This window comes from Schistocerca gregaria, chromosome 6, assembly GCF_023897955.1.
Source record: "Schistocerca gregaria isolate iqSchGreg1 chromosome 6, iqSchGreg1.2, whole genome shotgun sequence".
NCBI lineage: Eukaryota > Metazoa > Arthropoda > Insecta > Orthoptera > Acrididae > Schistocerca > Schistocerca gregaria.
Genome location: NC_064925.1, coordinates 32,322,227 through 32,340,936, shown reverse-complemented (window position 1 = coordinate 32,340,936; position 18,710 = coordinate 32,322,227). Strand labels below are relative to the sequence as shown.

General features: G+C 38.2%; 1 protein-coding gene across 1 annotated transcript in view; it reads right to left on the bottom strand.

The window, feature by feature from the left end:
• LOC126278967 (insulin-degrading enzyme) overlaps positions 1-18,710 on the bottom strand; it is a 164,673-nt gene that overhangs the window by 56,548 nt on the left and 89,415 nt on the right. Inside the window, 3 exon segments of the mRNA XM_049979260.1 lie at positions 10,829-10,949; positions 13,361-13,471; positions 13,655-13,799. Coding sequence (XP_049835217.1) covers positions 10,829-10,949; positions 13,361-13,471; positions 13,655-13,799 — 377 coding nt within the window.

Sequence of the window (18,710 nt, the reverse complement as noted above, 5' to 3'; positions counted from 1 at the left end):
ATGCCTATCACTAGGAGTATGGATACAAAAATGTTTACTGAGATTCTAGATAAGATGAAATGGCTTTCTCAATTAAAGGAACTATCTCACATTGTAACAACAATGTCAAATGATAAGAAAACACTCAAAAAGGACAGCAGATTTCAAGCACATACATTGAAACAACTAGATAGGGCAGGAGACATGTCTAATGATATAACAGCACTTAAAACTACAATGGGTAGAATTTCTCAAATTGAAAAAACCTTAGTAAACTTACCTAAGGAGGAAGACAAAGAAATACAGAAACAATGTGATTTGGTTATGGAGGATGCAGAGGAAAAGTTTAATAGTAGCTATGATAAGAGCAAACCATTAGTAGGTACAGGTACAAATAATTTCGAAACAGTAGCAACTCTAATTTCATATACACAAAATATGGTCGAAGAATTGAAATCAAATAGAAAGCTTATTGAATTACCTAGTGATCCAAATACTTTAACCAGTATGGAGAAGCATTTACAGTTATTAGTAGAACAGCAAGTACACGGAAAAGTAGACACTACGAGTGGTAATTCTAATCCTTTAGATGGTACTGTTGATCATGAGAATGAATTCCAAAGATTGTGGCAAGAGTTAAATAACACCAAGTAGGAACATAGGAATAAAACATTTGTATCTAACATTGAGTTACCTAGAGGAATTGCAATTAGAAAATGGATTAAACTGGTCAAAACAATTCTCTAAATTTGAACCTGAAGGAGATGTACATCAGACGTATTTCTTAAGAGGATTTTCTACAAAAATTTAGATCAAAATATTTAGACAACCCACAAGATCAAAAGCATTTAGTACAGGTTATTGTGAGGCGATTACGGAGATATTGTATAATGTGGATAATTTATTAATATCCACTGAATGGTTAAATACATTAAATAAAAAAAAAGAGATATTACAGTTAGAGAGAAAATTGGAGCAATGGAGTTACGCTTTAGCAAACAATGAGGGTGATTGCTAAACATCAAAGATAGAAAGGAAGTAATTTCTGGTGCAAAGATAGGAGGCCCAATGTTTCTAAATTAAATACTAGAGGAACTAATAATTCACAGGTATTTGTACCGAGCAACACAAACATCAAAGACAATGGAGTAACAAACAGTCTACCTTACTCTAAACACAATACACTAATGGATACTTATCCTATAATAGTGAGACAATTACCTATACACATAAATCATTATAAATTTATGCACACATTGTTAGTCATACCTAATGTTACCTTACAGACATTGGTAAATCTCAATTGGTTAGTAACGTATAAAGTAAAAATGGACTTCGACAATGAATTATTATACTGGAATCACAATTGTCAGAATTATGTTGCAGTGTTTAAGGTGAATATGATAGGAAATAATACTATCTTGTCATTAAATACTACAGCTCAAACAGCATGTAACGAAAAACGTACAGAAGAAATTAATGTGTCAATCAAACAAATAAGGTTAAAAAGCTCACAAATTACACCTGTTAATGAATGAGTAATAAAATGATTTACACGATACTTTATTTAAGTATAGGATCGTGTTTTCTGGGAAGCCAGGGTTGATCAGAGACTACATTTGTAACTTTAACCCTGAGCGGGTTCATAATACGAGCTGGCGTGTAGTGTGTTTTGTACACATGTAAACAATAGCTGTCAATGGTACGAAGGGCACCATGTAAGAGGAAATTCATAGTTTACTCTTAGTTTAATAAACAATGATAAAATAAACTTACATAATACCAGTTAAAGCACTGTTTAATTATGCAATAAACTTTCATTATGCCACTCTGCTAGCAATGACAGGTGTTACCCCATAGTAATGATGCACTCAAAGCATTAAGCAGTACAGTTGTATTAGATCCCAGCCAACTACTTATTTAATTACTCATTATCTCATTGACAACTGTCTCAATCAGTTTCATTTTTTTGTACAGATAATAAATTTTTTCTGATCTAGCTCGCTGTTTATTTTTCATTACTGCTGCCCACTGGGACATATAACAACACAATTTATACAATATTAGTTGATGCAATAATGAAGGAATAGGCTATGGTCTCACAATTGTGAAACAACAAGGCAAAAGTGCAAAAGAATTTTATTTTCGTTCCCAATGATTAATAATGCTTCTTTGTATGATAAGTCTCAAAGCAGGGTACAACACATAATGGAACGTTGCAAGTTTTGAATTGGTACCCAGTTTCCCGGCGCACTTTCTGTTCCGTGCAAACCACGCATCTGCACATTAGCGTACTTTTCTGTGAATGTTCACTCACGATAACAGACGGAAAATGTCTCCCTGTGAATTGCAGAGGATTCTCGTCTTCGTAACGCCTTCCCCTATCAGCTTTTTGTGTTCTGTAGTATATTTTTCTACAATCTCCCTTACGAGAGAAAGGTGAAACTCTGCGAGTTCCATTTTTCACCCTGTTACCGACCAGTGGAGAGCATGGGCATTAGAGTGTACAAATCCAGAATGTGAAAAAAAAAGGAAAAAAAAAAATTTTTTTTTAAACTGTTTCTCAGTCTTACGCACCGATCCCACTGAGCTCAGTAACATGTCACAACGGTCAGCTGCATCCATCCTCTAATTGTAAGCTACAATACATTTTGGTATCTTTATTTTTTCCCCAGTATCTCTCTCAGTCTTCTCTGTTTTCACCATGTTCAGACCACTTGATAGCAAAGACCTTGTCAGTGGGCTTAAACTCAGTTTCTTCTTGTTTTAATTTCTTCTGCAGTTTTATCTGTGTAAGCATGACAACGTGACATTTCTCATGTAGGAAAACAAGAAAACTGACAAAAACACAGGAATCGGAGTCGAATTCTGCAAAGAGGGAACGCAGTAACAAACATAATGCGCTCTTGAACTATATAGTCAGACCACTGAACAGATACTGGAAGAGGAGGGCGGAAAGACAGCTGTGCATGTTTACACATCTGTAGCGCTTAGGCAGCTGTGATTCAGCATGCCTAAACTCGTCCCTAGTGGTGCAAAGGCCGGTGGTGCGGTACTCGTCAACACATCCTTAGTGCTGTAGGGAAGACCAAAGGGCCGCACTTATACACGTCAGATGCGCCAGGGGAACAGCGAGGCATGACGAGTTAAATCGTCCCCAGCAGTCAAACCGTTGTGAACAGAAACATAAATAAGACTGTATAAAACAAGGAGTTGAAGCCCTTTATTACTAGTGAAAAAGCCACAGGAGGTGTGCAATTCATTTTAGATGCTCACACATTGAACAAACATACAGAAACAAAGGGACAGACCAATATGTATTGCATAATTTGTTGGCTAAGTTTGAGTAAGTAATGTACTGCAGCTGGTTGGATCTGATGATGGGTATTGGCAGGTACAACTCTACAACAACTTAAGAAAATATTCTGGTTTTCTATTTGTTGATAAATCTTATCAATTTGAAGTATTACCTTCAGTTTAAACATATTGGCCTCTGTGTTCATACAAGCACTAGAAAAAGCACTGGTTAAGAGCTATGTAGAATTAATCTTATACGTAGAAGTAATGTATACAAAATTGTATACATAGAAGTAATCTTGAATGAGCTACACCATGTGACAACAGGACAATCCTCTGTAGAAGTAATGACAGAATTTTATCGGTGGGCCATTATTAGAACTATTTAAATGGCATACTTCAACAAAGATGTACTAAAAAAACTACATAATATAGTACATGATATTTTACATAGGTAGGCAGAATTAAAAGGCAATGAAGTGAAGGAGCTCGAATGTCCTCATTCCAGATGAATGAGTTAGTTGTAGTCAAATAACTCTGTCACAGCTCAAACTTAAAGAAACAAATGAGTAAGCTTTATCCTAGATTTAGTGGACCTTTTAAGACAGTGGGTTATGCCACACGCTAAACAGTGTTTTGGTGAATCCAAGAAGAGATCAAGAAAAAGATAGTGATACATTAATGAAATTCATAACCTCAGGAGAACTTGATTCTTTGCACAGGAACTGAATTCCCTACGACAGCTACTATCATTATCAAGCGAAGCACTAGTTAACAGATAATTAGTGCACAATTGCTTCACAGAGCAACGTTAGAAAGCCTATAAAACATCATCAGGTACAAAAATACAAATTACATACATTGAATATATTGTGTAATCATGTAAATATACACATATGCGTCATGTGATAGTATGAGATGCCAAGTACAAATGACTGATAACGGATGTCAGGCAACCATATCTCTACAGACTATCAATAGGGGTGTGTTAAGAACAGTTTCCAGTGCCTGAACGAGCAAAATGGTGACAGGACTGTTCTGTGGGGGATGCCAATCAGTGTCATGGTGAAGTACTCCTAGGCAGGGTACCTCTGGGTAGGGGATGGGAAGGAATCAGTTTTTGGAGGCTGTTGTCTTTCTTTCTTCAATCTTAACACACCTCTTCTTTTTCTTTCCCTTTCTTTCATCTCCAATAGGAATACCAGCACTACCGTTCCTCTTTCCATATGCATATCTTACTATAGCTGTAATCCTGTCTTTACCCGTACCACTTAAAAGGTAATTACTACCTGTACTCAAAGGAAAAGTCAGAAATGTGTGATATCACACACAATGTATAGACATAGAAAGTTGACACAGATGACAGTTAGAATTAATTCAATTGTACTTAACGGCACATGTTAGAATGTCACATTATTGATTATTGGGAGCTGGGGGGGGGGGGGAGGGGGGGGGGGGGGAGGAAGAGTAGTACTTTTGACTCCGGCAAAGGATATGATGATGTCCCAACACACAATTCAGGAGGTAAGGCACACAGACAGAGGTACATGGAAACTCTTGTTGCTTGACTAATAAGAAAAATGTGCCACTATTATGTGCAATGTAGGAATATTGCAGTAATCATGATTTAGTGATGAAAAAAAAGTAAGGTCACTGTTCTAAGGAGAAACTCCAACACTGTTAATAGCAAAGAGGAAATGTTGAAAACTGTGCATGCTATTATACATTTTACAGATTAAGTGCATCCACTCTTATGGGGAGCTACGATATAAAGGATAGGCAGATTCAACATAAAGACATAGTCTAATTCATGGTCATGTGAATCCAAATAAGGTATGACCTGAACCAGTTTTACATGGAATAAATATTGGAGGGACTCATGCATCACAGTTATGATAAAGTTTGTTTCCAGTACCTGTTCAGAGGATTAGAATGGAGTAAATCGATTATGAAACTGTAAAGTGAAAGTACGGAAATTTGAGTAAGTGTTCGCCAAAACAGTTAAAGTTTCAATGCTGATTCTTTCAAATCCCCATTTTTCAGTGAATGTTTTGTGAAGGCAAATCTGAGATGTGAAGACAGGAGAAATAGAGTGAACTGTAATGCAAACACACAACTCCCTATGGTACTTAAACGGTTGGAACATAATGTATCAAACAAAGTGAGGGAACCATGTAGTAAATCAGTTACAGGGGATTACCCACAATCAATACATATGTAACAAAAAGAACCTACAAAGTCATGGAGAATTGTTCACGTTGGTTTTTACAAGTAGGAAAATTGTTTGAAACAAAATGACAGGCTACCTCAAGAATTTTCTTCTGAAGTTGTTCATTAATCTTTGGCAATATTCTGTTTAAAACAGTGTTCACTGACATATAGAATGTGACATATAGGGAAAGAACAAAGATATACCAAGGAGGGCATATGTTGTAAGGAATTAATTATAAATTATGAAATACTAATTACCATATACTATGAATATAATAGAGGGAAACATTCCACGTGGGAAAAATATATCTAAAAACAAAGATGATGTAACTTACCAAACGAAAGCGTTGGTATGTTGATAGACACACTAACAAACACACACACACACACACACACACACACACACACACACACACACACACACACACACAAAATTCAAGCTTTCGCAGCCCACGGTTGCTTCATCAGGAAAGAGGGAAGGAGAGGGAAAGACGAACGGATGTGGGTTTTAAGGGAGAGGGTAAGGAGTCATTCCAATCCCGGGAGTGGAAAGACTTACCTTAGGAGGAAAAATATACACTCACGCGCGCACACACACACATATATCCATCCGTACATATACAGACACAAGCAGACATATGTACGGTATGTCTTTCCGCTCCCGGTATTGGAATGACTCCTTACCCTCTCCCTTAAAACCCACATCCTTTCGTCTTTCCCTCTCCTTCCCTCTTTCCTGATGAAGCAACCGTGGGTTGCGAAAGCTTGAATTTTGTGTGTGTGTTTGTGTTTGTTTCGTCTACCAACATACCAACACTTTTGTTTGATAAGTTACATCATCTTTGTTTTTAGATATATAATTACCATATACTGATACATAGAGATTACCACCTAAATCTGATCAACCAAGTGATTACAAATGGAAAAATAGTTAAGTGAAAATATCTAAATATGTGTAGTTTGTTGTGAAAAGTATGGGAATAACACACTGTCTTAAAGAGGCTCTCGGCATGGAACTAATAGTAATTCACAGAGGTCAAAGCTATACCGTAGTGTGATTAGTTATTGAAATTATTTTACATGACATCTTTCATCTTAGTCAGGGGATCTGCAGTGGTACATGTTGCTGCTCAAGACAGCAACATGTCACACATCCTTTCTATTGTGCGGGTGAAAGACGGTCATGTAGAAAACTTAATTTATGGTACAGGAAAGACCAAATACTGTGCCCAAACTTTTTATTTATGTTCAGATGCGAAATACAAATGTAAGCGCAGTGCAGCCACAAGGTCTGATGGAGGACGGGTGTTGTACTAGTGTCGAAGGAGTCGTTTACACTTTGACATTGCAACTCCAGAGTTTCATGAGCACCAAAGAAGAAAGCATCAGGACAACAATGGCTGTTGTTCTGAAAGATGAGACAAAGAAGACTGTATGGAATTACTTACTTACTTCTCAACTTTGGGATACAAATGATCTATCTGTCAACGAGTTTGGTTAATAAGAACTGAAATTTGAACATTTAACTGGTATGTCAAATACATTATGGGCAGTGTTAAATACAGAAGGACTTTGAAAAGAAGTAGTTTTGCAATTTCACAGCTGGTGGACAGTAAACACACTCTTCCATTACCATAGCACTTTCCTGCAGACGGTGAAGAAGTTTGCTATGGCAATGAGTGCCACAGCACAGCAGGACCACAACTTCTAGGAGTGGGACGAGTGCAAAAAGAGAAGATTTAAAGGTAACGGTAATTATGAACGTACTCTTGACAGATCACATTCACAGAATCAGTACCCCGGTTAAATAATCCCCAGTAGCAAACAACCGCAGTAACATTCCAGGTCCTATTCTTGTAATGTTATGGAGAAGCACAGCTGTGTTACTCCTGGCACCCTTGTGTTTGGAGCCATCAGGTACGAATTCACGTCAGTGCTGGTAGGGACAGAGAGAAAGCTGATGGCACAACAGTGCGTCATGGGCATCCTGGTGTTACCCTCTCTTGTGACAGTATTGTGATGCCATTTTACAACAGAGAACAAATTTGCAGCTGAGTGGTCAAGCTGACTGCCAAGGGTTTGATCGTCAGTACGGGCAGGTTTTTTTTTTCCTCGGTGGGAGGACTAGAGCTGTGGTGTACTCAGCTTCTCAAGGCCAAGTCTATGCACTGATCTATAGGAGCTTCTTCCCACAGCAATTCTTACAGCTTCCACATTCTCGGGAGTACGCACTGTCTTCGCTCTGCCATCTCTTTTCTTTGTTGTTTCACAGACATCTGCAAAGTTTTCGACCCAAGTTTTTATTGAGTTAACTTGATTAATTTCAAAATGCACCCGGGAACAATGCTGAGCAGCTACGTAGCTACTGCTTTGGTAGAACGCTTTCATTGCATACTACCATCGTTGTTTAGTCCACTGAAATGGTTCAAATGGCTCTGAGCACTATGGGACTTAACATCTGAGGTCATCAGTCGCTACTGAAATGCTTTGTGTTGGGGAACACAGTGGTGGCCTTGGTTACTCAACCCCCCCCCCCCCCTCCCCCACTACTTCCAATCTTCCATGCACTAATAATAAATGCAGGTTTGACTGCCGCACCCTGTAGTAGTAATAGTGGTAGTAGTAGTAGTTGTTTTTCTGTTGTGTTATTGTTTGTTTCAGTCTGAAAACTGATTTGGCGCAGTTCTCCACACTAGTCTATTCTATGCAATGTACACAGATGAGCTGTAACATTATAACCACTGCCCACTACGAGACTGAATGCCACTTGATAGCACTAAGGGTATGCGATGCAGTAAGGAGCAGAGACAATTGGGAAATCACTTTGGTGATGATATGACCTCCAAATGAGGAAATACACTGACATAAAAGGGCTGGTTGCTATGACCCAGCACCTGGGAACAATCATTTTGGGTACTGGTCTGCTGTTAACATGCCACTGTGATGAAGCACCTATGGAAAGTGAAGGACGAGTATGCGACAAGGTGTAGACATCAGTGTCACATCATAGAATGCAGAATCAGAGATTAACCCCCCACTCCCCCGAGGCTGTAAATCAGAAACTGACATACTGCAATGTTGGTGCAGTTACAAGCGCTTTGAATCACACCATTCAGTACACACTGGCAAACACAGGAATCGCCACAGACAGCCCCCATGTGTTCCCATGTCGACCCAATGACATCGTAAATTATGACTGCAGCAGACTTGGTATTACAGGGAATGGACTGTGGATCGACAGAAACTAGTCACCTTGATGGATGAATCTTATTTCTATTTATAATAGGTTGATGATTGTGTCCAGATGTGCCATCATTAAGGCAAACAGCTGTTCAAAACACACAATGCACCAACAACACAGGTCGGTGGGTGCAGCATTACGCTATGGAGGCATTTACCTGGGCTTCTCGGAATATGTGGTAGTAATTGAAGGCACTATGGTATTTAGCAGACCATCTGTATCCCTTCACATTTGAGAACTTCCATCTTCCATCAGGGCAACTGTCCTTGTCATAAGGCCAGAATTGTGCTAAGTATCTCTTGCAGATAAGTGTACACATATACTTGTCATTTGCTTTGGTGCTTCGATTCCTCTGCCTTGGTTCCACCTTCACTTGCTGGTTTGGTTCAGTAGCTAACTGAATGTCACACTAGAAATCCAAAGTCCTGAGGTTCAATCTCCAGTCAGTTGTGGGATTTTTTCCATCACTTACCTTTTCTTTCACCTCTGGTACTGATTTCCATTCGAAAATTGCAGAACTGTAGATCTCCCAATAAATGAATGAGAAAGTCAGTACAAAGATGAAAGGAAAGCAATAACATACATCCTCCAGAGCCCGCAATATAGACACTAGATTATGAGCTACAGTACACATGTTTGTGAAAGAGAGTTTTCTCAGTTACATTGTGTTTGCAAATGAGACAATGTTCTCTGGGTAGAATGTGTGAGAGTTGATATCCACTATTCTGATCTAGCGTTGGCTGAAGATTTCCTGTTTCCTTCTAATGTATTCAGACAGCAGACAGAGACTTGTTTCATCTGTAAAATCCGACCAGGAATATAATGCTGATTCTGCATCTTTAGGCATACTACTTTTTGCAGTTGATCTTATTAGTCCAAGAAATCTTCTGCAGTTACCAGAAGTTGGAGTGATCCATATAATGTTAAGATCTGTGTGTAACGCACACCTCTTTTTCAAGGAAGAATGGAGTTCAATACACTGCTGACGATGAGGCCATAAGAGAAAGCACGAAGCTCAAGTTGAGGAAGGAAACTGGCTGTATGTTTTTAAGGGAACCATTCCAGCATTCACCTTATGCAATACAGGGAATGACAGTAAATCTAAATCTCAATGGCTGGATGGTAACTTTAATTGCCTTCTGTCCAAGTGTAATTTTTGTAGTTCTGGTTTGCAAGTTAATATCTTGTTGAAACTTCCTGGCAGATTAAAACTGTGTGCCCGACCGAGACTCGAACTCGGGACCTTTGACTTTCACGGGCAAGTGTTCTACCATCTGAGCTACCGAAGCACGACTCACGCCCGGTACTCACAGCTTTACTTCTGCCAGTATCTCCTCTCCTACCTTCCAAACTTTACAGAAGCTCTTCTGCGAACCTTGCAGAACTAGCACTCCTGAAAGAAAGGATATAGCGGAGACATGGCTTGGCCACAGCCTGGGGGATGTTTCCAGAATGAGATTTTCACTCTGCAGCAGAGTGTGTGCTGATATGAAACTTCCTGGCAGATTAAAACTGTGTGCCCGACCGAGACTCGAACTCGGGACCTTTGCCTTTCGTCTATACTCCAACTGGATTAGAGTCCAGGTATCAAGTACATGTAACAACTCACAGCACTCAAATAAGATGACTGGGTAGGTCACTGATATATGGAACACAAAAATAGCAACAGCTCGACTGAACACCCATCAATCGCACCAAGAAAACATGATACATACATTTACATGCGAGAACTTTGAAGAATACCAAAACAAATTTTAAAATATTTTGCTGTGTCTTTTTCCAAAACATTTCTTCTAAATTTTCAAAACAGTCTTGAATTATGTGCTACTCTTAAAATAAAAAAAAAATAAAATAAAAAAAATAAAAAAAAGACACCTAATTCTTTCGCTACCTACCAAAACCTAATTCTTTTACTGAAGTGTATAAGTATAAAAAACAGTGTTAAAATGGTAGATAGTTTGTCATCTCTACTAACAATGAAACATTAGCAGTTTGTCTGATTATTGCAAAAATCACACAATTTTTATAGCCAAGTACAAAGAACTAGGCTTGACACTGAAAACATTAAATGATATTCGTTATGCAGGGGATGATGCGCACCATGAGTAGCAGCTAGAAGTTCCTCTTTAGTCCATGCCTGCTCTGCAAGAAGGACTGCAGAATAGTACACAGCATGCTGGTATGGTTGCTCAGCTTCAAAATTCTTCAATCCACGAATATACTGAAAAAGGTGCAAATTATATTTTCCTTTAAATAAATTATTACATGTATTTGGAAAAGCAATAATAAAAGAAGTTGTCATTGATATGAATTAATTTCTGCAGAAAAAATTACAAGACAATGTCTACCTCCACAGTTTATTATGCCACAGCCTACATCATGTTCCAAAGGAGAGTTGTGATAATCATGAAACATGTGTGTTGAATGGGTTGGAACACAAGAGGTACATCATAACAATGATTTTGATAACTTGATCATGTGCTGAAAGATTTATCAGAATTATTATTATTCAAATTACAAAGAGACTAAGAACATCAAACATCACCTCTCAAAGATCACACTGTGTTTATTTGCCAAGAAGAATTTTAATTTAGTTTTATGGCATGCTGATAATTATTACTTCACCCTGCCGAATCACAACTGAATAGAACACGAATTTTGCGCACAAATATGTTTCGCATTTATTGTTTGCTTGGAATATGTGCATATTTTTGTGTATATTTATGATGTTGCAGAATGAGGTTATAAATAGTTCTGACACTTTTTGCTTTTCTGCGATTTAGTAATGATTTAAAGTTCTATTTACAGATATTGTGGGTGCTGATATGAATTTGTTTTAATATAGCTGCATGTACAAACTGATTTTATATCTTATCATTTCTTTTATTAAGTTTAGTAGAGTATCTATACTGATATAAGTCTGATCATTTATCACATGTAATAGTCAGCAGTGGCTTTATGGATACGGTAGTTTTCCTGCATTTGTGTAAGATGTTTGTTGTTGTTGCTTATTCTAATTATTTTCATATCTTGATCCATGTTTGTAGGATGGAGGCTCTCGTGTTGTGTGTGTTCTACAAATATGAACTGCTTTGTTTCATACTTCCAACACCTAATGTGTTCTTTGCAACATCTTTTACAATTTCTGCATATTATGTCTATGGAATCTGCATCACAACATTGACATTCAATTTTCTGTATTCATGATCCCTAAAATTTTTCCCTCTTGAGTGTTGGCTGGCTGAAGTTAGTTTGGAGGATATGCAGTGGGTTGAGGCTTCAGAGCTTTCCTGCATTCTGGACATGTAGGATGTGTTACAAAATGCACATATTTGATACAAATACATCCCAAACATCTAAATTGCAGGAAAACTGTTTTCTGAGATGCCAGCAATGCGTGCGTGTGTGTGTGTGTGTGTGTGTGTGTGTGTGTGTGTGTGTGTGTGTGTGTGAAACAGTCAGCAACACTGTCCAAACACAAGATCAAAACCAGTGTTCGATTCCTAGTCCTGTGAAAATGAACTTTTTAAATGGCAGTAAGCATATGAAGAACAGCTATAGAAAGGAAAAAGAACACTTGTAGATCAGCCTCCCTGAACCTACACCTAGAATTATTACATCATCACAGAAAAGCAAAAAGTTCCAGAACTGTTTATAACCTCAATACACAATGGCCTAAATGTAAACTAACTAGTATAAGCAAGAACATGTACATATTCCATGCCACTGACAATGCCTCAAGAATAATAAAGATGAAATGCATGTAGCACAAACACTGTGTTTTATTGAATAGCGATTAGACAGCCCTAAGTAATATTTATCAACTTACATTAATATTATAGCAAACTGACAACGAAAGGACTACAAAATTTGAAGATGTTAGCTTAGTTTCTTTGGTTGTGATATCACCTTAACAGCAAAACCCTTAGAGAAATAGCACTGAGTTTGGTTAGACAAGGGGCTGGTGTTGGGACCTGCGAATATACCTTACTGGTGTGTGTCTGACGCAATAAATGAAATTCCCAAAAATCTAACATTAGCATGGTCAGACCTATATGGCCCCTGTTCCCTTCGAATACAAACTTACACAAATATGCTGTGCATCTTACCCATGCCACAGAAAACAGGTATAAGACCTATTCATATACTATGGATCTCATTTCAAATGGTTTATATTCGCTGATGAAGCCAGAATCACAAATCTGGACTACAAAACCTCTGTTCTCTGAATTTTGTTTGCATTAAGTTAGTGCTCACAAAGAAATTTTGATGCACAATTGAAAGAACTCTTAAAGAATTAACAAAAAGGTGTGCCTGATTAACAGCTATGATTGTACATTCTTTTCTCCTTATAATTCCAGTTGCACAGAGTCAAAACTGCACAACGTAAAATATCTCTCATCATCTATAGCATTCATACGGGGGTGACATTCCATTAACGAAGGTATACTGAGATGTTTCAAGTTTAATACATTCCTTGAAGATTACTGTGTGTGTGTGTGGAGGGGGCACATCATACATGTGATTTTGTTTTCACATAATAAAGACACATCATGCATGTAATTTTGTTTTCACATAATGAAGACATTAAAAATTTTAACTTATATTTAGGTAAAGTGAAAACAAACCTACATGCTCCTTTAAAATATCAAATCTTTTTGGGTCTATTTTGAAGTTGGTTAGCTTCTCCACTATTTTATCCAACAGAACATGCTGCTTGTTATTGTATCCGCCAATACCAAGCTGTAAGGGAAAAAAGTGTTACATATGAAGACTAGAAGTTGTAAAAATAATGCAATACACACAACAATAATTTCAGATTCTACATATCACTCCCAGTTTATTGAAACAGTTATTTAATTGAAAATGTATGTAGACTCTCTCTAAACTGTTATCATAATGTTCAGAATATAGCCATATACTCACTATCATTCCATATTTAGTGTTTGATAACTCCCATCGCAGACCGGCAAGTTCAGCAGCATAGGCATATTCATTCAGGGCGTCTTTAAACAGCAACACAAACATATATGTCATGTTGCAACTTGCAGGGTCTAAATAGGCCAGAGGGCTGCAATAGTATGATACATTTAACATGAATAGCTTATTTCAATAATTATTGATGACAATAAACTAAAATTAGATCAAGGTTCAGCCTCTCTCATTTAAAGTAGTTTATTTGACAACAATCAATGAAAGAACAAAGGTCCGAGGTTCAATCACCAGAAGGTTCTAGGAGGTTTTCTGTCATTTATTCCTTCTTCCATCCCCAATAGTGGTTTTTATATGTGAAGAATAACAAGATGCACCATACTTCATGATCCACAGTAAAACACAGGTCTCTCCTGTAAATTGCTGGATAAGTTAGAGCAAAGGTCAAAGGAAGATGAAGGCATACCATCACAAATAGAACAGGACCTAGTAAAGCACTGCAGTGTTTAAACCAATCTTCAGATTGAGGACAGTTTTCCCTTTGTTTAAATGGTTTATTTGGCAAGAATAACAAGAATTTCATATCAAAATTAATACTGTTCACATTGCAATTTCCATAGCCACTGATGTGGAAAAACTTTACGCTCTAAAACTGCCATTTTTTTCATATAAATGAGTTAGTCAGTTTCGAGAGGTGTCATGCCACACAACAATTAAATTTCATAGGTGACACAAAAAACTTTATTATACCCCTGAGACGTGACGTATGAGAATTCTGTTATGAATGAAAACTTTTTGCTCTGGATTCCAGGGGGAGGGCAGGAGGGCAACCACCACCTCTTGCTGCTGCCCCCTGCCCCCAGCAAACACCCATGATGTCAATCCACAAATCTGAGGGGCATCAAGCTCTTCTTGTATCAACTTCTCCACATTTCATTTTGCTTCACTTTTTTATGTTCCTCTGTAATTCCAGATGAGGCACTCTTTGACAGCAAGAAGCCTACATACATCAACTATTCTTATCTCTGTTCATCCCTCCACCACTTCTTTTTTTAGATATTTACAGAAGCTTGTTTTATGTTTAGCGCTGTATAGGCCCACTTAAAGCAGCCAAAGCGTTAATAACAAGAATTACAGTAATGTTTTAAAGAGTTTCATTACAGCTGATTCAAATTCTTTTTAGGTACTACTTCCTGTAACATCCAATATACGAGGGTCATTCAAAAAAAAAAAAAAAATGCACACTATTTTTGTAAAAATGCAGTTTCCATTCTGTATGTGTGAAAGTTTTACAGTGTGTAGATACACCCTTCCCACTTGTTTTCAAACTTAGTTCAACCTGTTCCCGTGAGTGGCGCCCTCACAGCATGTCTTCAAGACGGCTGCTACACTTGACGTTCGTTAGAAGCAACATGCTGTCATAGAATTCCTGTGCTGTGAAAACAAGGCAGTGGGAAAGAGGTTGAAAAAGGTGTACGGAGATGCTGCTGTCAATCGCAGTACAGTTAGTCGGTGGGCAAGCAGGTTATGGGATGAAAGCGGGCGCGGCAATATTGAGCGCTGTTCTCGCAGTGGCAGGCCTCATACTGCACATGCTCCAGACAAGGTATAGAGAGTTAATGAATTGGTGACTGCTGACAGACACATTACAGTGAACGAATTGTCACGCTACGTTGGGATAGGGGATGGAAGTATTTGCAGAATGCTGAAAGTGTTGGCGCTAAAAAAGGTTTGTGCCAGGTGGGTTCACAGTATATTGACAGTGGCTCACAAAGAAACAAGAAAAACAATATGAAGCGAACTTTTGGAACAGTACGAGAATGGTGAAGATGAATTTCTTGGAAGAATTGTGACATGTGATGAAACATGGTTCCATCATTTGTCACCAGGGACGAAGAGGCAATCAATGGAGTGGCATCACGCAAATTCACCCAAGAAAAAAATATATTCTAAACCACACCTTCTGCTGGAAAAGTTATAGCTACGGTGTTTTCCGATTCTGAAAGACTCTTGCTTGTGGACATAATGCCAAGTGGAACTACCATAAATTCTGATGCATATGTGATGACACTGAAGAAACTTCAAGCTCGACTGAGTTGTGTTCAACCACATCGGCAAAAGCAGGATGTTTTTCTGTTGCACGACAATGCACAGCCACATGTCAGCCAAAAAACCATGGAAGCGATCACAAAACTTGGATGGACAACACAAACACCAGCCTTACAGTCCTGACCTGGCTCCATGTGATTATCTCTTTGGGGAACTGAAGAACACTTTTTGTGGAACAAGGCTTGTAGATGTTGACTCCCTTGTGCATGCTGCCAAACAGTTGCTCCGCCACGTTGGTCCAGAATTTTACCGTGTGGGTATAAAGGTGCTGGTTCCAAAATGGCGTAAGGTAGTTGAGAGGAATGGAAATTATGGTGAGAAATGAAAATATTGTTCCTCAAGGATGTATCTACACATTGTAAAATTTCCAAACACGTAGAATAAAAGAGGGATTAAAAGAAATAAAATAGTGTGCATTTCTTTTGGAGTGACCCTCGTAAATAAATTTCTTCAGAAAAAACAGACAAACTGGCAAAACACAAAATGAATAGAACAACGAATAGTGTGGGAAACTAATATAGGAAAATGGGTAAAAGTTAAAGCTGAGGCACAATGAAAAATAAAATATGAGGTTAGCATATTGGGCCACTGAGCTGCCATGTCAACTTTTGCCAATGGTGTCATTTTGCTGCAGTATAGTGCGACATCTCTCTCCTGTATATCAGTTTCCCTGGCCGTATAGTAACTATTTATCACTCAAGCAGTCCCATTTCAGTCCTCTAATTAAGGAAAAATTTCTGGTAGTATCAGGAATTGAACCTGGACCCTCCACATAGCAGTCAGACAAGTTGACCTCTTAACTATGGAGGTTGGCAGGGAAAGTAAAAACAGAACTGAAATAGTGTTTTCCACAGATAGTTGAAGAAACGACACAAGACAAGCAGGAAGTTTTGTCTCCTTACATAATTAAGAGACAGTGATGTTAACTGGCTTTATTTAGTACACATTCACAAACAAAACTGACTACATTGTTGATAAAATGTCAGGACTCAATTCACCCTTTACTGAGCTAATATAAATAAAATAAAAACAACTCTTACACACAGAATTTTTCATAGCAATATTAAAAAAACACCTTGTAACTCTTTAACTTTTGCAGAATATATAGCTTCTTGCCTTGTTCAAAGATTGGCCTTTAAGGAGTGATCTATTTCCCACTTCTCACTGCTTCAATGAACATTTTATGGCAAGCTTAACTGTGCTCTTCAACATACTGGGCCCACACTGTCTCATTAGTGGACAATACTTGTTCATTTACAACAAATCTAACATTTCTCAATATTTCACACAATTATATCCATCACTGCACTCATTTCAAACATAATCCTACACTTATATTGTACACAGCTGACGTTTTGTTTATGCATCAATTTTCACTAACCTCTCTGGCAGGCTGCTAGAATATGCTAAATGAATGTCTCATTACTATTAGGTCTTAATTCTAATTGAAAATTAAGAAGATAATATTAACAGTATCTTAGATGTATGAGCCATCAAAACATGAATAACTGAAGCAAAAAATTACAGTAAAAGATATAGTGGCCTTTATGTCCCCCCACCCTTACTATCAAGTTTGTGTAAACACTGCACAGCTTTACTATACATGTCTTCAATGACAGGGTATGCCATTTCATCCCCACATAAAAATCAATTCATACATCCAGTTACTTGGGAATTTACCTTTAATCTCAAAATCTGAGTAACGTTGTGCAGTGGTGCAGGAACTGGACTGACATTTACAAGGATAGTGGTTTATGTACATATTCGGCTACTGAACTTTTTGTATCCTGGTGTTTCCTTAAAACGTAATGTGGCAACTGTCACAATGGTTTCTTTGGTAGTGACACAGCCAGTCTTTTTATCCTACATCTACATGACTACTCTGCAATTCACATTTAACTGCTTGGCAGAGGGTTCATCGAACCACAATCATACTATCTATCTACCATTCCACTCCCGAACAGCGCGTGGGAAAAACGAACACCTAAACCTTTCTGTTCGAGCTCTGATTTCTCTTATTTTATTTTGATCATCATTCCTACCTCTGAAGGTTGGGCTCAACAAAATGTTTTCGCATTCGGAAGAGAAAGTTGGTGACTGAAATGTAGTAAATAGATCTTGCCGCGACGAAAAACGTCTTTGCTTTAATGACTTCCATCCCAACTCGCGTATCATATCTGCTACACTCTCTCCCCTATTACGTCATAATACAAAACGAGCTACCCTTTTTTGCACCCTTTCAATGTCCTCCGTCAATCCCACCTGGTAAGGATCCAACACTGCGCAGCAATATTCTAATACAGGACGAACAAGTGTAGTGTAATCTGTCTCTCCAGTAGACTTGTTGCATCTTCTATGTGTCCTGCCAATGAAACGCAACCTTTGGCTCGCCTTCCCCACAATATTATCTATGTGGTCTTTCCAACTGAAGTTGTTCGTAATTTTAACACCCAGGTACTTAGTTGAATTGACGGCCTTGAGAATTGTACTATTTATCGAGTAATCGAATTCCAACAAATTTCTTGTGGAATTCATGTGGATCACCTCACACTTTTCGTTATTTAGTGTCAACTGCCACCTGCCACACCATATAGCAATCTTTTCTAAATCACTTTGCAACTGATACTGGTCTTCGGATGACCTTACTAGTAGGTAAATTACAGCACCATCTGCTAACAACCTAAGAGAACTGCTCAGATTGTCACCCACGTCATTTATATAGATCAGGAACAGCAGAGGTCCCAGGACGCTTCCCTGAGGAACACACACTTCAGTTTTACTCCATGGTTTGCCGTCTATTACTACGAACTGCCACCTTCCTGACAGGAAATCACGAATCTAGTTACACAACTGAGACGATACCCCATAGGCCCGCAGCTTGATTAGAAGTCACTTGTGAGGACTGGTGTCAAAAGCTTTCCGGAAATCTAGAAATACGGAA